The sequence below is a fragment of the Rhineura floridana genome, chromosome 2 (assembly GCF_030035675.1).
Source record: "Rhineura floridana isolate rRhiFlo1 chromosome 2, rRhiFlo1.hap2, whole genome shotgun sequence".
NCBI classification, from domain to species: Eukaryota; Metazoa; Chordata; class Lepidosauria; order Squamata; family Rhineuridae; genus Rhineura; species Rhineura floridana.
This window is the reverse complement of record NC_084481.1, coordinates 221,174,400-221,199,511: the sequence shown is the minus strand read 5'-3', so window position 1 is coordinate 221,199,511 and position 25,112 is coordinate 221,174,400. Positions and strand designations below refer to the sequence as shown.

At 43.9% G+C, this 25,112-nt stretch overlaps 1 protein-coding gene across 2 annotated transcripts; it reads left to right on the top strand.

The window, feature by feature from the left end:
- The first annotated feature begins 730 nt into the window (after window positions 1-730).
- Window positions 731-24,783, top strand: TMEM179 (transmembrane protein 179). 2 transcript variants are annotated; one of them, XM_061612288.1, is made up of 5 exons: window positions 731-1,160; window positions 7,239-7,376; window positions 13,337-13,415; window positions 16,342-16,549; window positions 21,123-24,783. In XM_061612288.1, exons 1-4 carry the CDS (start codon window positions 859-861, stop codon window positions 16,519-16,521), a joined length of 699 nt encoding a protein of 232 aa, XP_061468272.1. In that variant the 5' UTR covers window positions 731-858; the 3' UTR covers window positions 16,522-16,549; window positions 21,123-24,783. The 2 variants fall into 2 exon arrangements, with proteins under 2 accessions (XP_061468272.1, XP_061468273.1); XM_061612289.1 differs by lacking the exon at window positions 21,123-24,783 and adding an exon at window positions 18,067-18,447.
- The last annotated feature ends 329 nt before the right edge of the window (window positions 24,784-25,112 follow it).

Here is a 25,112-nt window from a genome sequence, read left to right as displayed (position 1 = left end):
ATCCTGCTTGTAGGTTTCCCAAGGGCATCTGGTTGGCCACTGTGAGAACAGGATGCTGATCCAGATGGGCCATTGGCCTGATCCGGCAAGGCTCTTCCTATGTTCTTATGCTTTTGATCCTGAGCGCAGTACCTAAGCATCCAGACTAGCAGCCTTGTGTTCCATGATGTTGCCTAAACCATCCAAGTTTGCTGGCCAGAGTTCCAAACTTTTATTATGCCCTGTGTGAAGTCGTCCTTTTCCCCCTCCCCGTGGCCTGAATTTTCCAACATTCAGTTTCATCAGATGCCCCTGGCTCCTAGTCTGAGAGGAGAGAGACTATATTGTAGCGGTTAAGGTGTTGGACCAGGGAGACCAGGGTTCGAATCCCCACTCATCCCTTAAGCTCACTGGGTGACTGCCTCCCAGCCTAACCTACCTCACAGGGTTGTAGTGGGGATTAAATGAGGAGGGCGAGAACCATGAGGTGGGATACAAAGGCAATAAATAAATATTAACAGTCAAGACAAACTCTCGTTCCCCTTTCTCCACACCACCCCTAATTCTACGTCCCCTCCCCCTTACCTGCCTTTCTCTCCCACCCCCCAGCTGAAAAGACCATGGATCACCTGCTTCAGTAAGCAGCTCCGCATGTTCATCACAGAAGGGCGGGGTCTAAACCCCCGGTGAGCCCTCCCTCTTCCCCTTGAGGTGCCCTAACCCAGCTTCGGCGGCGCGGGAGATGGGAGCGCCGAAGAGAGAGAGAGGGAGGGAGGCGCGATCCTCATGGCGCCGCCTCCTCCTCCTCCTCCTCCTGGGCTGTAGGCAGCGAGCGGCGCCGGCTCCAGCGGGCAGGCAGGCAGGCCGGCCGGCGCGACCATGGCGCTGAGCAATTTCCTCTTCGCCCAGTGCATCGGCTACTTCCTCGCCTTCCTCTTCAGCTTCATCGTGGTGGTGCCGCTGTCGGAGAACAGCAACGACTTCCACGGCCGCTGCCTGCTCTTCACCGAGGGCATGTGGCTCAACGCCAACCTGACGGCCGAGAGGCAGCGCTTCACCGTGCAGGAGTGGGGCCCCGGCTCGGCCTGCCGCTTCAGCCTCTTCGCCGGCCTCCTCTCCCTCCTGCTCGCCGCGGTGCAGGCCTGGAGGACGCTCTTCTTCCTCTGCAAAGGCCACGAGGAGTAAGTGCCGCCCGGGCGGGTTCCGGGAGGGCGGGAGGAGAAGGGAGGGCGGCGCTTCCCCCAGAGATGCAGCGCGCGGGGCTCAAGGCCGAGGGCGAAACGGGCATCTCGCAAGGCTTAATCGGGATGAACCTGGCTGCCGAGACAGCCCCATGACCTGGGCTTCCCGTCTCCGAAAGGGAAGCCCTGGTGGTTGCCATCTGGCTGGCCACTCATAGCAGGATGTTGAGCTTGATGGACCTTTGGCCTGATCTACTACGGCTCTCCTTAGGTTCTTATTTTTTTGATTAATAGGGTTTGCTGTCAGGTACAAGATCTGAACAGGGTGGTCCATGACAGATGCTCTTGGAGGTCATTCATTCATAGGGTCGCCAGAAGTCGTAATCGACTTGAAGGCACATAACAACAACAACGTGTGCCCAGAATTGCAGCCAATTGCAGGTAGTTGGACTGCGCGTGCACACACACACACTCTGACTGTTTAAACCATGCACACAGTTTATGACAGTGCTGTGGGTGACAATAGATACTTCTGCTTATAGAACTCCTCGTCCCAAGGGCTCGAGGTGGGTTTAGTCATCAAAATGTTTCCTGCTGCATTGAGTGATCCTCATCTTGTCCTGTCTCACCCTCTTCCTCTGACCTCCCGAAAGCGAATTTTCTTGCTTTCTTTCCTTCACAAAATGTATATACCGCTTCACATACCTCTATGCAGTTTACAAGAAATATTAAAATTATCAATAAAAAACAGTTGCACGTTTTTAAAAAGGTCTCAGCGCTGCAACTGGATCTTTGAGGGGTGGCCAACATGGTGCCATCCAGATGTTGTTGGACTACAGCTTCCACCTGCCCTGGCTAGCATGACCAATGGTCAGAGATGACTGGAGTTGTAGTCTGACAACCTCTGGATGGCACCACGTTGGCTTTCCCTGGGCTCCTTGGCTTCTTTTAGAAAACTTGGGAGAGCTGTTATGGATGATTGATGGTGAGGTAATCTGAAAGCCGGTGTGGTGTAGTGGTCAGAGTGTTGGACTATGACCTGGGAGACCAGGGTTTGAATCCCCACACAGCCATCAAGCTCACTGGGTGACCTTGGGCCAGTCACTGCCTCTCAGTCTTGGAGGAAGGCAATGGTAAACCACCTCTGAATACTGCTTACCATGAAAACCCTATTTGTAGGGTCACCATAAGTCGGAATTGACTTGAAGGCATTTCATTTTCAATCTTTTCTCTCACAACGTTTGCAAGCAATCGGGGACTAAAGAGCCCTGACCTCACTGAATGAATGTCCAATGAGCTGTTAGTGGTGATGGATTTATTTTTGACATCTGGCTCAACCCCTTCAAAGGTCTGGGCAAGTGGCAGTTAAAATGGGCATCTAAAATAGATAAATAAATAAAAACACCCCAGACTGTGGCACGGGTTTAGTTCAAATGCCGGTCTATGTGCTAAGAATATACTTGGACATGCAGGAGACCTGTCTGGCTGATATTAAAATTCAAATGTGTCATGGGCTGAATTATGAGATGTTTTGTGATGGGATTTTAGAAATGCAATGTGTCTCAAGGTCATCTAGTACAATCCCCTGCCCACTCCAGCAAGGGCAGAATCCTTCATACTCAAACCATTCCATTCTTACAACACAATCCTATATATGTCTACTCAGAAGTAAATCCTATTGAGTTGAATGGGGCTTGCTGCCAGTGGTTATAGGCACTGGAGTCTTATTAATTTTATTAAATGTATACTTCACCTTTCTTTCATCATCATCTACTTACTATGTTTATAACTCACCCTTCCTCCACACCTTTCCTTCAGGGAGCTCAAGGTGACACACCTAGTGGTCTGCCACCTGATTTTATCCTCACAACAACCTTGTGAGGTAGGTTAGGGAGACGGACAACAACTGGCCCAAGGTCACCCAGTGAGCTTCAAGGCTGAGTGGGGATTTGAACCCTGGTCTCTCAAATCCTAGTTCCACACTTTAACCACTACATCGCATTGGCTCATCACAGGACTCAGCATTGGGTTTCCAGATGGTTCCTCATCCAGGAGCTGAGCAGAGTGGTATTCATGTTGTATGTTTTCAGCTACCCAGCAGGGTAATGTGTGACCAGGGGCAAATTTCCATTTCCCTAAGATTTCCTCTCCCCAGTTTAGCCCAAAGCAGAATCACAACCAGAACACAAAAAGAAGGCAATGTCTTCTACACCGGTGTCTGCAGAGCAGACAGTTCCAGTTGCTTCAGGCAAATGATCCAAGCCATATGCTTATAACAGAGTGATCTCCATGGAGATGTTTGTCTGCAGCATTGCTAATATTACTTTTGGCATGCAATTGGCCTTTCAGATCTCTGAGTTTATGGCAATTCAGCTCAAAGTGCCACAAACTCTGAAGTGGCCTCTGCCTGTTCACATGACGAACTGGTCAAAGCAGGAAGAAGGAAAAGGTTTACCAGGTTTTTCTTAAAGTAGGCATGGGGAGCATGTTGCCCTTCAGACGTTACTATCATTGTCACTTTGTAGGCACCAGGCGAAAATACTTCTATTTGCCCAGGCCTTTGGGAGCTGAAGTAGTGTGTACTGTGCTGCTCATCTTTTAGTGTGGTGGGGTAGGACTTGTCCTTATTATATTGTTGGATGAACATCTTAGATTGTTTTAACTGTATCTTTTTTATTTAGTTTTTAATTGATCATAACTTGTATTTCGATCTTAAGTCGCATTGAGAGCTTTTTTAAATGACACAGCTAGCAAATATAAGTGATGCTGATGATACTAATAATGTTCAATCAAAATCTACCTTAGCGTACCTTAGGAACATAATGGACTGCCTTCAAGTCGATCCCGACTTATGGCTACCCTATGAATAGGGTTTTCATGGTAAGCGGTATTCAGAGGGGGTTTACCATTGCCTCCCTCTGAGGCTAGTCCTCCCCAGCTGGCTAGGGCCTGCTCAGCTTGCCACAGCTGCACAAGCCAGCCCCTTCCTTGTCCGTAACTGCCAGCTGTGGGGCAACTGGGCTCCTTGGGACTCTGCAGCTTGCCCACGGCTGCACAGGTGGCAGGGCATGTAAACCCCTGAGCCACTCCCTGTGGGGGTGATCTTTAGCTGGCCCTTGACACCCAGGAGACACGAGTGGGGATTTGAACTCAGACTCTGGACTCCCAGCCAGGCTCTCCTATACCAGCTGCTTAGGAACATAGGAAGTTGCTTTATACTGAGTCAGACCACTGGTCCATGGAGCTCAGTATTTGTCTTCACTGACTGGCAGCGGCTTTCCAGGGTTTCAGGCAGGAGTCTCTCCCAGCTCTACCTGGAGATGCCGCGGATTGAACTGAGACCTTCTGCATGCAAGGGAGATGCTCTGCCTCTGAGCTATGGGCCTTCCCTGCAGATCTAACTTGAGCCCGTTAGATCTACTGCAGCCCTCTGGGGCAGCAGAGAACAAGTCTTAGCATTCTTCTATAAGGCAGTCCTCCAAATATTTGCAGGGTGTTGTCGCATCTGCGCTCAGTCTGCTCATCTCCAGGCAAAACACAACGAGTTCCTTCAACCTTTCCTCATAGGATTTGTTTTCCATACTGTTGGCCATCTTCTTGGCCTTCCTTTGAGCCCTTCCTCTTCCTGCAGTTTACTTTGCCTGCAGTAACAATTTTTTCTCCCTCTCTCATAATACCTGGGGACATCCAGTGAAATGGAATGGAATGTCAGGACAGACAAAAGTACTTCTTCACACGATGCATAGTTAAACTATTGAACTCACAGCCACAATGTGAAGTGATGGCCACCAACTTGGATGACTTGAAAAGAGAACCTGAGCACGATAGGCCTCTCGCTGCTTGTACTCAAGCAGCTGATATATGTAGGCATGCTGCCTTTGACAATGGACGTAAAACATAACCATCATGGCTAGTATCTATTGATAGCCTTATCCTCCATGAATTTGTCTTAACCTCTTTTTACCAAGCTATGTTCAAGGTGCTGGTTTGGGCATATAAAGCCCTGTACAGCTTGGGACCAGGATATCTGAAAAATCGTCTCACCCCTTATATACCCAGTCAATCACTGCGCTCTGCAGGTGAGGGCCTCCTGCAGATTTTTCAGTTTAGAGAAAAGGCGGGTCAGAGGAGACATGATAGAAGTGTATAAAATTATGCATGGCATTGAGAAAGTGAACAGAGAAAAGTTCTTCTCTCTCATAATACTAGAACTTGTGGACATTCAAAGAAGCTGAATGTTGGAAGATTCAGGACAGACAAAAGGAAGTACTTCTTTATTCAGCGCATAGTTAAACTATGGAATTTGCTTCCACAAGATGCAGTAATGGCCACCAGCTTGGACGGCTTTAAAAGAAGATTAGACAAATTCATGGAGGACAGGGCTATCAATGGCTACTAGCCATGATGGCTTTGCTCTGCCACCCTAGTCAGAGGCAGCATGCTTCTGAAAACCAGTTGCCGGAAGCCCCAGGAGGGGAGAGTGTTCTTGCACTTGGGTCCTGCTTGCGGGCTTCCCCCAGGCCCCTGGTTGGCCACTGTGAGAACAGGATGCTGGACTAGATGGGTCACTGGCCTGATCCAGCAGGCTCTTCTTATGTTCTTATAGCATCTTATCAGGAGATCAGCTCCACACAACATAGGAAGTGGACCTTTAGCGTTGTGGCACCTATCCTTTGGAATTCCCTCCCCTCAAATATTAGATAGGCACCATCTCTGTTATCTTTTCTGCATCTACTGAAAACCTTCCTCTTCCAACAAGCCATTTAAGTAGAGACCTTATCCCAGTCTGCATCTGTGTTGGACATGTTGATAAGATGTTTTTATCGTTTCATCGCTTTGTTATTGGCCACCATGGGCTCCTTTGGGAGGAAAGGCAGGATCAAACAAACAAACAAAGCAAGGAAGCCATTCAAATTGGAGGCTACCTCTACATCTTGTGGGAGTGAAGAAGTACTTTCTTTTGTCTGTCCTGAATCTTCTAACATTCCACTTCATTAGATGGCCTCAAGTCCAGGTAGCATGGAAGAGGAGGCCAAACGTCTCCCTATCCACTACTGAATAAATCATAGAATCATACAATCATAGAGTTGGAAGGGGCCTATGAGGCCACTGAATCCAACCCCCTGCTCAATGCAGGACTCCAACTTAAAGCATCCCCGACAAGTGCCTGTCCAGCTGCCTCTTGAATGCCTCCAGTGTCGGAGAGCCCACCATCTCCTTAGGTCATTGGTTCCATTGTTGTCTTGCGCTAACGGCTAGGAAGTTTTTCCTGATGTTCAGCTGAAATCTGGCTTCCTGCAACTTGAGCCCATTAAGCCAGACTTCCCCAACCTGGTGCTCTCCATGTGTTTGGACTACCCCTCCTTACTACCGCTCAATCCAGTTGTGGTCAGGCAAGGCTGGTATAGGCTACATGGAAGGAGGGGGAAAGAGATGTCAGGAAATGCTTCTGAAATGCAGATCTGTCAGTGTCAATCTGTCAAAAGGCAAATGAGGGCCTCATCTGAAGTTTGCTGCCTTAGCACCAAATAAATGTTGAGTGTTTCAGACATTTTGGAGCTGGTTCTGTAAACACGGAATTGTGGGAGTTGGTCCCACAGGAAAGAGTGATGGCCACCAACTTGGGTGCCTTTAAAAGAGGGTTAGACAAATTTGTGGAGCATAAGGCTATCAGTGTCTACTAGCCGCGATGGCTGTGCTCTGCTGCCACGGTCGGAGGCGGTATGTCTCTGAATCCCAGTTGTTGGAAATGGCAGGAAAGGCAAGTGCACGTTGTGCTCAGGTCCTGATTTGGGGCTTCTTGTAGACATCTGATTGGCTACTGCAAGAACAGGATGCTGGACTAGACGGGCCATTGGCCTGACCCAGCAGGGCTCCTCTGACATTCTTACGAGTGTGATATTTGCGGCATGCAAATGCTTTTCTAACCATTTCCCAAACTGAGTGAGAGACATGTGAGGACAGGAATGCTGAGCTAGATGGGCCTTTGGCCTGATCCAGGAGGGCCCTTGCTCTTACGTTGCATATGAGTTATACTTTGCTTTTCTCTCCCCATACCTCCCATTTTCCCCATTGCAGCTCTTTCTTCTATGCCTTCCTGAACCTGCTAATCAGCGCCTTCGTGGTTTTCGTCACCTTTATTGCCAGCACCATTGTGAGCGTTGGCTTTAACATGTGGTGCGATGCTATAACGGAAAAAGGAAGCATGCCAAATAGGTGGGTATGGAAGAGGAGGGTGCTTTCTGTTTATGCAGGCAGGCAGATGAATGGGAGGCAATACATGAAATGCAGATATCAAAGAGAGAGAAACAACCGAGAAGGAGTGCAAGCTGGAAATCCTCTCTGAAGGTATGATGGGTTGTTAAAGCAAGGCTGATGAAGAAAAGGATGACCTGCCCCCCTCCCTTAGTTTAGGTGGTCACATTCAATACAGGACAAAGGTCCAGGGCCTTTAAGAATCGTATAGTCGAATTGTGATGGGAGACATAGACTTTTCCAGAATTCTCTGTGACTTGTAAAAAAAAAAAACCCACCTGTATTTAATGTGGCAGTATGGACCTTGAAACACATGGTCTACCCTCCCGCCCCCCAATTTGGTCTTGTTGATGTGGGATCACTTAATCCAAATCCTGAACAGGGAATTGGGAATCTAAGTTTCTGCGTTATCATTCCAGCTCTGATGTAAACTTGTTCAGTAACATAAGTAGTTGCCTTATACTGAGTTAGACCATCTAGCTCAATGTTGTCTACACTGACTGGCAGCGGCTTCCAGGGTTTTGGGCAGGGAGTCTCTGCCAGTCCTTCCTGGAGATGCTGAGGATTGAACCTGGGACCTTCTGGATATAAAACATGCTCTGCCACTAAGTTAGGGCCCTTCCTCAAACTATAGCCAGATATTCTTCCTAATGGGATCTGACTTTATGTGTTTAAGTAAAAGGAGCAAAATGCCTTACAGCTTAGAAATAAAAAAGCCCAACTGTGTGTGTACACACCTGCACACACCCCTGGGCATCGGATTTACATGCATCTCTGTGTGAAAGTCACTTCTCCATATGTAACAAGATTGTTAGGGTATTTCCACATAACTTAGGTTGCAATCCTACACGATCTTCCTTGGGAGGAAACCCCACTGAACTCAGTGGGGCCTACTTCTGAGTAGACATATACAGGATTGCAGTGTTGGGAAGCAGGGATTTATTGCTCATGTAGTCCAAGATTTATTTGAAATAATTTGAAGCTTGAACATTACGCATCTTCTTCAAAACAGAGGACTCTGAAACAGTTAATAAAAAGCAAATATGGCCATGTTGGTCTTTGTGGAAGAAAAAAAAAATCTCCAAAATCCACCATTGGGCACTCTCTTTATCAGAACCAACAAAATGTCACGAAACAGTAGCAAGTTTTTGATTTCTCGAGGACTCTATTGGACAAAACAGGAGATGGAAGGAGGAGGAGGAAAAAATGGTTAAGTACTTCTGTACTGCACTGAAAGTGAACATTTGAATATGCAGAGCGTTTGATTACTAACGATATGAAGAGAACATTTTATGCCACTCCCTGAAAATCCAGGACATGATGTGTACCCTAAAATGGTTCAGCTAACGCTGGGAAGAGGAACCTCAGGCCCAAGCCCCAAATATGGCCCTACAGGCCTCTCCACGTAGCCCTTGGGACTCTCCTCAGCCACACCCCACTCCACAGGCCACGTCCCTCAACAGTCCTACTTTGCACCCTCCTTGAGTGCTTGTGCCTGGCTGGAATGTGACCTTGACCTCTAATAATGCTTTTTGCTTGTCTGGATGGAAGAAAGAGGGGTGTGTGAGTGTGTGTAGAAACTAACCTACTGTACAAGGGTAAAAGTTACTTTTGTCTCTGGCTTTGCCCACTGGCATGACTCCCCATCCCCCAAAAATAGGTTGCCCGGAATGGAATGTGGCACTTGGTCTGTAAAAGGTTCCCCATCCTAGAACTTATCCTACACTGTTTAGAAATCTGAAATAAGTTTGAAAATGGGACATAAGAACCCAGGGCATAATTGACCTGGTAATTGAGGGGACTCCTCCCTGTGAAGCCAATACCACAGATGGGTCTGTATTAGGGTTGCCAGGTTCAGGGCCTGAGACTGATCCTGTATCTTTAGGAGAAGAAAAAGTCAGCCAAGTACAGGTGTTCTTGCAACACTGTAATGGGAAAAACCACAAGGTGGAATTCTCCCTTCCCCCTGCACAACTTTTAAAGATACAGAAGACCTCTTGGAGGCTGGGGCTGGCAACCAAGAAGTCTTCTGTATCTTTTAACAGTTGTGCAGGGGGAAGGGAGAATTCCACCTTGTGGTTTTTCCCATTACAGTGTTGCAAGAACACCTGCACTTGGCTGACTTTCTCTTCTCCTAAAGATACAGGATCAGTCTCAGGCCCTGAACCTGGCAACCCTAGTCTGTATAGTTGGGTGCTGGGAGGGCTGTTGCTCCTTCACACAACTGAACCAGTTTGGGGAGGGGGATTTTCAGAAACAACTGGGAATGTGTATCTAATATACTTCCAGACTGCAATTGAAATTTGCTGCTATTACAGAGTATTAAACCCCAGCAACATTGTAGAATTGGGAAATTACCTAGTGTATTCAACCACTTTTTTTATTTGTTACTGGAAAAAAATATTTAGAGATTAAGTTTCTTTCCCCCTCTTTTTTATTTGTATTTTTTTAATCTGCTGGGTAATAAAGTAGTACATAAAAGTGTGACATTTTATGTCATATGATATAGATCAACTGCATTGCTAAAGCATTTATTTGATGTTTCACCTTGTCATATGTTGTAAAATGTCATTAGTGAATGTTCTGTTTAGGGCTGCAACGATTATTCGAATATTTGGTTAAAATGTGGGGTTCTTTTGAGAACAAAAAACCCTAAACTAATCGAATATTCGGATAAGCCTCCAAGATGGCTGCCAACACTGGAAAGGAAAGGAAAAGAGAGAAGAGGCCTTCTGAAACCTCAGAACCCTGGGGATTTGTTTACAGCACCAAGTAGAAATCCAAGTTACTTGTAAACCAAACCAAACCAAACCTGTAGGCAGACTGTATCATACCAACTCTTTGTTCTGGAGCATCTGAAACAAATAAACAAAACATGCAAACACTCCCTTCTTCTGAAGTCTTCCCTGGTGATGTCAAAAGGTAACGGAGACTCATAAATTCAATTGCATTGTGGGGTGGTGCCAAAGTGGGTGTGTCTGTGAGGGTGGTTGAGTGGGTGAGACAAAATAAAAGAGACAGCGCTTAAGGCTTTTCAAATGCTCATTTCAGGTAAGATTTAGGGCTTTCTCACACATTTTTCATTTTGTTTTCGCGTTGCACACCTATTTGTTTCTCATCTTCAGTATTCATTGTAAGCCAGGGGGCAGGACCAGCGTTGCTGTTGTTGCTTAGAAATGATGGTTCCTCAGATGGAGGAGCAGGTTTTAATCTATTTTTGCATACAATTGGATGCCATTTTGAATAAAGATGGCGGACTGAACATGTCAAAACTGTCCTGATTTGGGCACTTCTTAAGATACCGTTGCCAAATATGACATGGTGCTTCCTGAGATTGAGGAGCAGGTTTTGGTCTATATTTTTATATCATCAAACACCATTTCGAATCAAGATGGAGAATGGAACCTTTCAAAACTGGACTGATTTTAACCATATATGGCAGGATTGCATATTATAGTTTACCCAACAACATTAGAATGTAAATGCATATTTTTACATGAAGAAACAAACAAAAAAATCATTTATGCCTCTGAATGTTGTTTGGTTTCTTAGAATTCCTGAGCAACGCTGGGTGCTGTCCGCTAGGCTACTACATATTTTTGGAAAGTTGCTTGTCTCTTCACTATGCATTTGGACACCTCTTATACTGTATCCAAACTTTGCATGATGATTCCTAAGATCAAGACACAGGTTTTCATCTATGTTTGGGTACAGTTGGACATCATTTTGAATCAGGATGGCTGATTGTACCTTTCAAAACTGCACTGATTTTAACTACTGATTTCAAAGCCTTTTCAGTTGAGACCTATCCCAGTCTGCGTCTGTGTTAGAATTGCTTTTAATATGTCTTTTAATATCTTTAACCCTTTTTAAAAGATGTTTTTAAAGTTTTTTTTAATGTTTTTAGCATCGTTTTGTTTTAAAGTATTTTAAGGTCTTTTAATGATGTTTTAAAGTGTTTTTGGTGTTTCTGTTTGCCGCCCTGGGCTCCTGCTGGAAGGAAGGGCAGGGTATAAATAAATAAAATAAAATCATGCTGCTTTTTTTTTTGGTTTCTTAGAATTTCTGAGCAGCTCCGGGTATGAGGCTGCAAGCAAATAATAATTGGAATATAGGAAAGTGACTTATAGTTATCTTGCTCAGTGTTATCTATACAAAGAATGGAAAGTTCTGTCAATTTTGGTTCTCTCAGTTTCTCATTTTTCTAGTCTTAAATTCAGGTTCTGCACATTTCTGCAGCAATTTGTGATTTTTTTAAAAAAAAAATCCTCATGAAAATTCTCCAGCGTTTTAGTCCAAATTTCTCCTAATAAACACATTTTTGCAGGCAGTTTTGACTAATGTACACGTTTTTGCAAGCAATTCCTTGTCATATAATGCATTGTGGTATGTTATTTTCGTTCATACATTCATTTTTATGCATGCTTTCCTCAAACATAATGCATTTTGTAATTGGTTGGTGAACTGCACTGCCAAATTTGAATAAGTGCGGATTTTAAAGGATGGCTGTGTTTTGGTTCTCAAGTTGTTTCAGAAAGTGCAAATTAGATAGATTCAGCTTCAGATGCCAACTGAATTGAATGTCTTGCCTATTCCTAGTCTATACTGACTGGCAGCAGCTCTCCTGGGTTTCAGGCATGGCGTGAAGCTGGACTGAAAGCCCTGTTACACAACTGATGCTCTGCGCACACGTCCCTGGATCCAAGTCTCTGTATCTAGCCAGATGCTCCTGAGAAGTCTACCAGCCAAGCAGAGAGGTTGCAATACACCTTGCCTGTTGCTTGCCACAGCATCCACTATTTAAAGATGTACCTGGTTGCATACAGAGAAATACTGGTGGAAAAGGGAAGTTGGAAGGTGACTTTCCTGATGTGGCAGCCCCCACATACCCCCCCCAAAGCTTTTCCTGAGGATATGAGGACCTTGCTAAATGGAGTGGGCTGTGGAAGAAGGGAGGATTGACAAAAATGGGGTGGAGACACCTCCTGCTAGCATATCTATGGGTCCAACCCACTGTCTCTTGAGCTGAAGCACAGATATCCCATCAGCAGCACAGTATTCTTACCAATGTGGATGGCTTTAAAAGAGGTCTAGACAAAGTAATGGAGGATAAGGCTATCAATGACTATTAGGCATGTTGGCTATGTTCTACCACCATTGACAGAGGGAGTTAATGCCTCTGAATACCAATTGCTAGGAATCACAGGTGGTGAAAGTGCTGTTATGCTTAGGTTCTGCCTGTGGGCTTCCCATAGGTGACCGGTTGGCTACTGTGAGTATAGGATGCTGCAGTAGTTGGACCTTGGACCTGATCCAGCAGGGCTCTTGTTATGTCCTTATCCCAAAGCTAGAATGTTGTACTAATTGTGACTGTAAACTCAATTTTTCATGGATGCATTTCACATGTATAGTGCCATGGCCAAAATGTATGCCTGTCACCTTTTTAACAATCATATGGAAAGACCCGGGCAGATAAGGATGCAGTTGAGTTCCAGAAAGTAGATAGATACAGACAAACATTCATACAGCTGCTCTCTTTCTCTTAATCTGCAGGAAATTGACCAAAGTGGGAACAGTTGGCAAAGTATTTGAAGGGGCGTTGACATTTTGGCCTTTGCTTCATTATTACTGGTTCAGGGAAAACCGCCATAAAAGTCTTGACTGGTTCAGTGGCATGCTCCGAGAGAGGCTGTAATATGAAAGTTTATCTGTGTTTCAAGGATAGCAGGATGATTGTTTTATAATGAAGATGTTGCCATCCAGTTGTTATATATAGCGGTGGGCTATTGCTCCTAGGGAATGAAGCTTTATTGGACAGGATTTAGAGGTCTGATTCAGCTGGAGCTCAGAAAAGGTCATTTGGAATTGCTGAAATGATTTTCGTTTCTTTCCCTCTCATCCAAAATGTCTTCTCCCTCTAGCTGTGAAGAATTACAGGATATAGATCTTGAGCTGAATTTAGAAAACTCAGCATTCTATGACCAGTTTGCCATCACACAGGTAAGTCAAGTGACCTTCCTAAAAGCTCTCTGTTCTCCATAGAACTGACAGCCTACAACCCTGGAAAGGATCTCAGTGTCATCTAGTCTCCTCTGTGCATCAGAAGTAGCCTCTCAGATACCTAATGTCACTTGGGGTCACTTCACACATGCATATCCATAATTGTTTTCTCATCACTCAGTTTTTGATGACTTGCAGCTGAACGCATGAAGAAACTCCATTGAAAAGCATTGGGTTTTAGGCAATATAAAAGTTCTGTCTCTGATTTGTTTATTTATTTATTGAATTTACATCCCGCCCTTCCTCCCAAAGGAGCCCATGGTGGCAAATGTAAACATTTAACAAAAAGAAAAAAAAACATACTAAAACAATTAAAAACCTTCCAAAAGCGCAATTACAATTAAAGATTCTAAAACACAGTTAAATTTTTTCTAAAACACAGCTGAAAAACAGTGATGATGCATTTAAGGTGGCTTGTTCACACATTCAAGTCAGAGCATGGAGGTTTTTGCAGGAATCTTTGAGGGCTTCCCAAAAAGCATTACTTTCACTGGGGAAATGTCCACTTGTGAAACTGCAGTGCAAGACTCTTGATAAAGTTCTGCAACCCCCAGGGTTGCAAACAGCTTGTGTAATGGAACTCTTGGAATCTACAATCTAAGCCAGGATATAAAAACAACAGTGAGATGCAAATGTCCAGGATGATGCATCACCATATGTTAATCATTATTCCATGTGTAGCCAACATGGGCTGAATTCAGACATGGGTTTATTGTGTTGGTTCCCCCCCCCCCGATTATAATGTTAGTGCTTCTGTCCCAGTTTCTAGTATTCCTTTTACACTTCAGTACCTGTTGAGTTATGGAACTGTGGTTTTTCTCATCAATGTCATGTCATGCTGAGTTTCATTCATAAGAGGGGGCATGGTGTGACACAACAGTGGACGTCATTGGTTGTGTCACCCCCCTCTACTCTTTATGTATGCGTGCTTTTTTTTTTTTGAGGCTCTGGTTGGTCTTTTTATTTTAATTTTTTAAATTAATTTTCAGAAAAATAAATCATACATCCATTGAGAGTAATGGATAAAAATATAAGATTTCCTGCACTTAAATATACAAGCAGATAATCAGTTATTATTATTTGGTCACCTTTATAGATTCCATAAATTTTGGAATGCCTTGGGAACCTTGTATTTATTGTCTGCCACATTAGTATATGTAATAAAGCTCCCCCACTCTGCCACAAAAGAGTTTTTACGTTTCTGTCCTCTCGCCATCCTTAACTTTTGCGACAGTTTCTCTGTTAAGGCTAATTGCCAGTTTTTACGATACCACAATGAAATAGATACACCTTTCAAATCCTTCCAAAATCATGCTATTAATAACTGGGCTGCAACTCAAAGAAACCTAATCAATTGTTTATCCTTAAGGGTCTGGTTTCCTTTCAAGAATAGATTTAACAGAGCTAATTCTGGGGTTTTATATATCACCTGCTTTGTGATTTTTTTATATTTCTGTAAACACCGAGTCCCCAAATTCTACCACATGTCCATGTGTGTGTGTGTGTGCTTCTGTGAGCCAGAATACCACCCCACATTTTGTTACATGAGTGGTGGTAGTGTGATCCATAGAAAACCATGGGAAAAAGACAATGTCAAACACCCATGATTGCCTGGGTTAATGGGGATGCAGATGGATTCTTTCTGGAAGCAATGGGCACAGAAATGAGCAGCAAACTTCCACTTGTTTCCACTAAATTTCCAAAAGTGGCTTTTATGTTGTGTGGAAGATCACTTAAAACTATTAACAGATTAAAAAAAGCAGGAAAATGGAATAAAGTGCTGTCTGAATGCAACCATGAACCAGGTGTGTTGTTGTTGTTATATGCCTTCAAGCTGATTTCGACTTATGGTGACCCTACGAATCAGCGACCTCCAATAGCATCTGTCGTGAACCACCCTGTTCAGATCTTGTAAATTCAGGTCTGTGGCTTCCTTTATGGAATCAATCCATCTGCTGTTTGGCCTTCCTCTTTTCTACTCCCTTCTGTTTTTCCCAGCATTATTATCTTTTCTAATGAATCATGTCTTCTCATGATGTATCCAAAGTATGATAACCTCAGATTCATCATTTTAGCTTCTAGTGATAGTTCTGGTTTAATTTGTTCTAACACCCAATTATTTGTCTTTTTCGTGGTCCGTGGTATCTGTAAAGCTCTTCTCCAACACCACATTCCAAATGAGTTGATTTTTCTCTTATCCACTGTTTTCACTGTCCAACTTTCACATCTATACACTCCAACTCTCATCCCTGACCATTGGCTATGCTGGCTGGGGCAAGGGATGGGGTTTGGTAGCTGGTTCATATCTAGTTGAATTCTGACAGTCCGGCTTTCAGTACCGATCTGCCATTTATTTGTTCCCAATTGTTACGCAATTGCCGATTCACATTTTTTTCCAGCGGGAAAAAACCAAACGTAATTGCTAACGAAAATGCTTATGCTGTAGGCACTTGTTCCATTGAGTTAAGAATGCATCAGCTTAGAGGAAAGTGGATTATGAAGACAATAATGTAAAATTTGGAGTTTTTAAAAAAAATTTTTGCCGATGACAGCCGTGACCCTCCACAAGAAATCAATGCTGGTCTGAAAAAAAGTGGAGTGTCAGATTATGTCAACATCCAGTAATAAATCCGATTTAGCGAATATTCTCCGCCATCCTAGCTGGAGCTCATGGGAATTGGAGTCCAAAAATATCTGGAGGGCACCACATTGGCTTCCCCTGCATTATTCAGTCGAAAAGTTCTCCATCTAAACCCGACTGCATGCTGCTTTTGAGATAGTATACAAAATGCTATTAGGAACTGCATGACCTTGTCGTTTCTCTCTCTCTCTCTCTCTCTCTCTCTCTCTCTCTCTTTCTCTCTAGTTTGGCCTCTGGGCTGCCTGGCTCACTTGGCTAGCAATCACAATTTTGGCCTTTTTGAAGGTTTATCATAACTACCGGCAGGAAGACCTTCTGGATAACTTGATTCATGAGAAGGAGCTTTTACTAGGATGGTCCTCATCACGAACTTCTTTCCAGGATGAGAAAAGTGGCATGATCTAATGGGCAAATAAGCCAATCTACTCAACAGGTTGTAGGGTTGTTTTCTTTTAATAATTTGGTAGAACTATTTGGAATTCAAGCAAGCAAATGTATGCCAATACATGCAAAGGTTTTAAGAAAGGAAACTGAATCTGGATTTAAGCATCCTGTGAAGGAGACAGTGTCTGTAGACACATTCCTCCTTAACATAACACATACAGCTGGTTCACACAGGCATGCACATTACAATTTCTCATCAGGTGATTGATGAATCCTTGATGACCCTCTGCGCTGAAAAAAATTGGGTTAGAGCTGGCATCAGGTGATATCAAAGGTCCATCCATCATTCATTTGTGATGACCTGTTCAAAGCCGCGAATCATCCCTTTATTTATATATATATATATATATATCCCACCCTTTCTCCTTTGATGCTGCAGTTGCCATGTGATGGATGTGCATGTATGAACCAAGCCATAGACAGTAAACTGTGTGCCATTACTTTGAAATAGATTCCCTTTCTTGGCTTCAGCTGCCCCCAACAGCCTGCTTACTCTTGAGCATCTGATTGGTGTTAGACCTGTGATTTGCAGTTATGTTCCTTCTCCAGATGTTTGAAGGCATAAGTCTGGTTTGTTCACTCACGTGGAACTCCACTCCCATCACAAAGATAATGTCATGCATGATGTGGGCACTCAGGCCACATTACAGTGATCCTTTCGTCTCAACGTGGAGGAGTGGGGATGAGAATGAGCCAAACGGAGTGTCCACAGGATTGGGTATCTGTATAGTAGCCACATCATATGTGTGATGGTATCTTTTTGGTGAGCTCCTCTTCCACAGCCTAAAAGGCTCTTATCCAGTGAGTGGATGACTTGGAGTTTGGAACACTTGCAAACTCAGGTTAAAAACATACCTCAAAAAAAGTCTGTTATACCACTCAGTCTAGCTGTGGCCATCAGTGCTACCTTTCTGTAAACCCCACTAATAAGCCTTAGATAAGTGTCCTATCCAGGCATAAATGCTTCCATGTTCATCAGTATGGAAGCAGGGAATGGGGTGTGTGCTGAATACCCCACACCATGCTTTTGAATGAAGGGCACAACCATCTGCAGCAGTGGAGCCTTTGTGCATACTAATGCACATGGAGAAGCTTCCTTGAAATCCAGAACCCTGGTAGTGCAGACGTCTGGGTTACATGGAAGCCTTCTTGCGTACAATTTTAGGGATGAAGTCTCATCATTACAGGCAGTCCCACTCTTTGTGCAAAGACATAGAGAGCAGGGCTACTTGGTATGTCTCTGGCTGCTCGCTCCCAAATCAACAGTCACAGGAGCATTAGCACCCAAGCAGAGCTGTAGTATTACTGGGTCTTTGGCAGAAGACCCATTTAAATGAAGAGAGGTTGTGTGTGAGCGTTGTTTAGATGACTAAGCCCTACAATTTTAGTGCATTTATGGGCCAAATTCCCTAGCTTTCATGCAGTCCTAGGCTTTTCTAAGAATCAGCATCACCTTATTTATTTATTTTAAAAAAACTTATTTTTTAAAAAAACCTTGTATTTCAGTTTCAGAAGAAACAAAGGCTTGCAGCAATGGCATATAATAAAACCAAAGAGAGCCAAAGCAAAACTGCAGACTGATTCCGGAGTGAAAGAATTCCAGATTTGAGTGCCAGATTCCAAAATATTGAAAATTATGGGGTAAAAATCACGAGCTCTTTAACAAAATTCAAGATACCCCTTACAAATTCTTGAATAACACTTAAAAAAAAAATCTGAAGCATAATTTTGCCAAATTTGATTTCTACAAATAGTGGCCAAGCTGAAAATTTGCAAATTTAAATTGGCTTCAGTGCTTGCTTTTTTTTTTTAAAAAAAAAACCTGCTCCTGGATTCAGTTGAGAAAATATGGAGCAGCATGGCTGTCTAGACACTTTGCTAAATTATCATAAAGATGTGTATTGGGGGTGGGGGTGGGAGGGAAAGTCATTGCATTATATTAGGTGTTCTCTCTAGATCTTCTAAGAGATTGGAGAATGCGCTTTTGCTTGATTTTGAGGTTGGCATGCAAATATATTATTATTGCTTAGTAAAATGTTGTGAAACAGGCAATAGTTAACAGCTTGCCTTGTAAAGCAATTGATATATAATGCTTGCTTCATATATGCAGTTAAAATCTTAATGGCATATTCTAACGTACCTAGTGTTCATTTGTGATGTTGTTCTCCTAGAGTACATGAATACAACTACCTATGTGTATAAAACAAATGATTACATAGTTAGGCAGGATGTTGAAGGTTGAATGGGGATACTTTCCCCTATTAACCAAACTACTAGAGATGGAAGCTACAGTTCAGAATTACGGAGTTAGGATTTTTTTCAGGGTTTAGCAGTAACAATTGTGTGTTGTGTTTATGGTAGTGGTTGCTATCTACTCTTAGAGGGAAAAATAAAACATTGCATTAATTAATTAGATTTGTTACCCGCCTTTCCCATAAAGTCCAAGGGTGGGTTTCAACAATGAAGTATACAATTAGAAAAACAAAACAGTGACAACTATGAAACAAGTGTAAAAAACAATCAAAAGCAGATCCATATAGAAAAACAATTAAAAATAGTTCAAATACAGATGAAGCCTGGGAGACAGCACTTGGAGACACTAGCCTCCCCCCCCCTTCATTAACTGAAAGCATGGAGGGGGAATGTGATTATGCCTACAGTCCTCTTCTTGATCTTCATCTGCGCATGCAAATTGCATGCAGGCTGTCTGTATGGCATTGCACATACACACTGTAAGCATGAACATTTGCTTGTGTGTTGGCTCTTTTCAGAGCTTTGGTTTGAATATGTGGAGGGCCGGGTGGGGCAGTACATGGGAGAGTGCTCTTGTGCTGAGGTCCTACTTGTAGGCTGCTTCTGTGCATCTGCTTAGCTACTATGAGAACTCGGTGCTGGACTAGATGGGCCTTTGGCCTGATCCAGTAGGGCGCTTCTTATGTTCATATGACCCTGCTCTCCCCATGTATCCCACACATTCAGTGAATTTGTGACAGTTGTGTGAAAAGGGCTACCGTTCTTGTGGTGAGAGCAAAACGCGCACTTCTGTTTTCTGAGACAGCAGGTATCCTCAGTGATAGGACTATGCAGCTGGTGTGCAATGTGAGCCTCTGTGGGCTGGAGGTGTGACAGTTTCTAGGGGACTTTGCTGTTCCTTCACATACATCAAGATGGTGGCCATTTTATAACAGATGGATAACAATCTTTTCCCAGGGTTCCATCACACCAGAGGTAGTCCACAACTTGGTGATCTCCAGATTTTTGGACTACAACTCCCATCATCCTTGACTTTTGGCCATGCTGGATGGGGCTGATGGGAGTTGTAGTCCAAAACATCTGGAAGGCACCAGGTTGGCTATCTCTGCACCTCACTATCTTAATGACCAAGAGCTGTTATTTATTATCCTCTACCCAACTCCATCTACCTTGACTAACCAAGATCAATAGATGTGTTTCATACAGTGTACATGCACACTGTATTTATTATATTGGTACCTTGCCTTTCCTCCTATCTGCACAATCTTCTGCATATCTGCTCTGAAGTAAGTCCCATTCAGTTCTTGGTTTGGTGGATACAGCCTTACAGCACAATCCCAGACATGCCTGTCCCATTGAGCTCAATGGTGCTTACTTCCAAGTAAATGAATATAGGACTGCAGCCTTGGGGGGGGAATCCAAACCCATGATCTGCCAGGATGAGCGGGGTTTGGAACAGGTGGATCTCCAGCTGAGCCAGCTATTCTGGGCCCAGCTGAGGCTACAACAGCTAAAGGCTTTCTGAATTACACCAGTGTTAAAAGCTAAGTGGAGCTCATCTGAGTTTGCTCCTAATCTAAATAAATGGTAAATTACTATTACTCCCATTCGTAGTTTTAGGGTTTTATCGGATTGAATTTTAATGTTTCCTAAACATGTCCTTTTGTATGTTTCTCCATATTGTAATGGCTATTGGCTAAAAACAATAACATAAAGAAGAATCAGAGACAACAGCTGAAGTGCCCCACCCCAGCTTAGCTGAAGCTGGCTCAGCCAAGTTCCAAAAAGGGGCATTCCAGAGATGTGGCAGGGGAGATTTACTCTTTTTCCAGACTCCTGTTAGCTCAGTCACATGACCCAGCCACTCAGCCAAAGTTACCTTGGCAAAAAGGGTGGTGTAAGTCAAACTCTATTCTAAAAGCTTGTTTTCCCTCTGCCAGGCTCAAGGGGCCAGCTGAGCTAGGTGTAGCCCCACTCCCAAAAGGTGTTTGGAACAGGGCTTACTCTGGCTTTATATAGGCTGGCATAAATTACTCTGGCTTCCTATAGTTTGGATTGCTCTGCCAGTCTCCTATAACAAACCTCTGCAGTCATGTAGTCTGGGAGATGTTGAATTGCCAAAGGCATAACCGAGCAAAAGATTTTAATCTGAGCTTTTGCTGCAGCCCAACCCCATACCCTGTCCCACACTCCAGTCCAGCAAGAAAAACCTATGGGGGTAGTAAGACATGTTCAGGAGAGGCTCATCTGGATAGACATCCTCTTTGTAATGCTTATCCAAGTCCACCTTGTGGTTTTTCCCATTACAGGGTTGCAAGAACACCTGCACTTGGCTGACCTTCTCTTCTCCTAAAGATACAGGATCAGTCTCAGGCCCTGAGCCTGGCAACCCTCCTCCCATATGCCAAACCAGAATGTTGCGCCCTTTTTCTGTTGTTGCCTGTGTTGTTTTAAAGCATGCAAAGAGCTTGATTGTACTTCCATTCTTGATCAGACCCCATGCCTGTCTGTCTTTCCAAGCTAAAGAACCTGTGGGGAAGACCCTTGTTTCCAGAAAATAATTCTGTGGATCTGCCCCATCACTTGGATAGGTTTTCCAGTCTTTGCAGATAAATACGACCAGGAGAATATTTTCTTGCCGGCAATGCGTCTTTTCTTGCATTTCCTCTGGCACACAGGCCTTGCTGCCTGAGGCCAAGGGCAAGATGGTACCCCCACCTTTCTACCTCCAGAAGCTGCCTCTAGTGGTAGTTGAATCTTACTTCAGTACTGGTAAAGAGCCAGGGGGTTGCTCCTGCTGCCTCCCAGCATTTGCTACCTGAGGCAGTTGCCTCACTCTGCCTGGCGTTAGGGCTGGCCCTGCACGTGCTTACTTAATTGTGCAGTAAAACTAGGCTTGCCACCAAGTCCCACATCAAGCAGAATGTGGGGTCTGCTTGGGGAAGCAGGGTATTGGGGTATCCCCTGAATACTGCATACTCCCTCTTCTACCCAAGAGGAACTGCTAAAATCTCATGAAAGAGGGTCACCCATGAGGGCAACTTTAAGGGCACAGAAGATGGCATCTCCCATTGGGAGGACATTCTACACTGCAACTTCCTCTATGTGCCACTTTTGTGCCATTTTCAGTGAGAAAGCAGAAACTTTTGCTGTCAGTGTTTGAGTTTTGTTCTCAGATGTGAACATTTCAAAACGAACCAATTTTTAAAAAACAATCTGAGGGGTTTTTTTTTTACAAGATTTTAGGCAGAATTGTCCTCTGAATCCAGCTCCACACCTTGATACTCCTTTGAATGAGAGATGCTACGGATGCACCTATGGATGGAACCATGAACCTTTTGCATGCAAAGCATATTCTCTACCACTTGACTGCATTCTTCTTTCCAACAATGAAAGAGCATTATACAAATTCAGTGTAAATGTAACAATAGCTTTTCGCTGGCAGAGGTCTGAACTGTTATAGTTATTGTGTATTTATGCACATAATGAAGAGGGTGAATGATTCAGTTTTTGAATATACTTCCCGCAGCATGTGTACTTGTAAATGTTCATAAATGTATAATGCAAAACTTTATGACAGTGAAAGGATTATGACAATGTGGAAGACATGTCTTATGTGAAATGCAGTGGGTCATAACAGCAATGGATTAATTCGGGGGTGGGCAACCTGTGGCCCTTCTGACGTTGTTGTAGACTACAAATCCCATGATCCCTGACAGTTGGCTATGCTGGTTGGGGCTGAAGAGAACTGAAGTCCAACAACATCTGGAGGGCCACAGGTTCCCTATCTCTGGGTTAACTTTTCAAGGGTCAATGTCAGCCCCATCTCCATTGCAACCCAGCAAATGCCCAGTTAAAATCGCCCTGTTCATGGGTTTGAAATCCCTTGCATAGCAAGGGAAAGCAAGCATGAGTGCCGTAGGTCTGCCTACCCTATTGCTCTTCCCAGCGTCTTCCGTGAAATAGAAGGATAATTTCTGTAGCGGGAAATCTTTCCTACTCATGTAGGCACCCTGTGTGATACAGAACCCTGATTTCCTGGGGTTCTAAAGTGTGTGGAGAGTCTAAAGGAGTAGAACAAGCTCCCAACCTCAGACGTTATCCCTTCAACCTGTTGAGGGAGACAGGCATGCAGATGGGAGACCGCTTGTATACAGTAGCGTAGTGGCAAATTCAGAAGTGCAGGGCCTCTTCATGGTAGTCACAACCATACCCCTTCCCCTTTTTTTGCTGTGCGATTGAGAATGAGATCCTTGTTAACGCCTTCTCCCAAAACAGACATCCCTAGGAGCCAATAAGCATGAAAGAGGAGTTTTAGCTACTGGGAAGAATCTTCTCAGTTGTTGACTCGCCTCCTTGCATTCTGATTGGCTCTAATCAGCAGGAAAGGACAAGGAAGCATGTTAGAAGACTCTTCTGAGTGGCTAACACACTCCCCTTTCATGCTAATTGGCTTGTAGGATGCTGGAGACATAGAGAGCCTGCTCCCAAAAAGTAAGGGGTCTAAGACCCCCGAGAGCCTGAATGACTATGCCCCTGCTTGCATGCTCATCCCCACAGGAATACAGGAAGCTGCCTTATACTAAGTCAGAGTCATTGGTCCACCTACTTCAGCACCATCAACACTGACTGTCAACAGCTCTCCAGGGCTTCAGGCAGGGGACATTCCCAGCCCCACCTGGAGAAGCTAGGGACTGAACCTGGGACCTTCTGCACGTGACAGATGCTGTCCAGCTGAGAGATGTTCTGTCTCTGGCCCTTCTCCACTCCCCCTTATTGCATGAGGGATTTAGAATGTCTGAACAAGGCTAATGGGAGTGCTATTTTGAAATTCCACATCTGCTTTTAACTGGAAAATGAGATTTGAGTACCAATCATTGTAACTTCAGCATTCCCTTGCCAAAATTTGAAGTTGTATTTGTGAGCAAAATCCAAACTAGGTGTAATATCAGGTGGTCCACAAGTGGTTTTTGAAAAGAACCATGGTGACTACTGGGAGAGAGGTGCAAAATGCAACTTTCTCTCTCTCTCTCTCTCTCTCTCTCTCTGAATGTATGTGTAATCTATTATGTTTATGTCCTCAGATTTGGAATCTCACCTCCTGAACAGATTTAACATTGCCCAATTTAAAATGTCCAATTCAGAATAAAATTTGGGATTGAAAAGGGTTGCATTTCTTTCAGAACCTATGGTTAAGAGGCTATTTAAGCATTTGCACTCACTTCCTGAGTCCCTTTTCACTGCTTAGTTGGGCATGAATTGCATGCAATGGATTGGAAAACCATTGAGCTTAAAAATGCGCAGCGCTGCTTATTTTATACAAAACTGAACAGGGAGTAGGTGTTTTTTTTTTATGTCCGCAAAATCATAGTACATGTCCTTTTGATGTAACACTTGGTATACATCAAGCAAATCTGAGATAGCAAGGCCCAGGGCCCTCCAGACTGGTGATTTATATGTGCGTGCGTGTGTGTGTATTCTGCAACATGTCCTTGACTAGTGGTGGATTTATTTTGCTTTAATTTGTCCTGCGATGCTTGCCCAATGCTACCACGTTATTGATGTCCGGAGGGGATATTGCACAACAAAAGTGGGACAAAAATAACCAGAATATTTGTGACATAAAATTATGGGATTTTTGCAGGTTAATGGGATATGCACTGATTGGAAGTGAAGCAGTGTGACTGCCCCTGACCTTTTGCATGCGCAAACAGTATCGAAAGCGGGATCGTGTGTGACTGCCCCAACACCATTATGAGCACAAATCATCATGAATGTGCAATCAGAAGGGTGTCTGGAGGGGCCCCCATTCTCTTTGTCTGAATCAATGGTCAAGTTTCCATTTAGAGTTGCCTAAAATAGGATATGATTGTTGATATTTAATGAATGTGCTTTATATCAACTGTTTCCCCAACCCCGTCTCTGGAGAGTGTTTTGAGCTTCTGATCTGGTGCCATATATAAATAAATTGTCTGGAAATGTAACGTCTGTTGGCTTTTTATTTAAGCTGAATCAGAATAATTAGATGTTTAGCACTTGTGTTATATTAGCTTGCTCTTTGGTTAATGTGAAGGCCCTTGTGGGGTACAGTTTATCATGACATTTTATGCCCTCCACCCACCCCCAAGATGTCAGAGTGAAAGAATGAACAGGATGTTGGACTATGATGGGCCTTTTGCAGGGTTTATGCTCAGCTATTTTTTCCTTACTGCCCAAGCAGGCAGCACAGTGCCCACTCCTGAACTAATCAAGTAATTAGTACCATAAGATATTATTAGCGGGGCTTTTTGTGTGTGTGT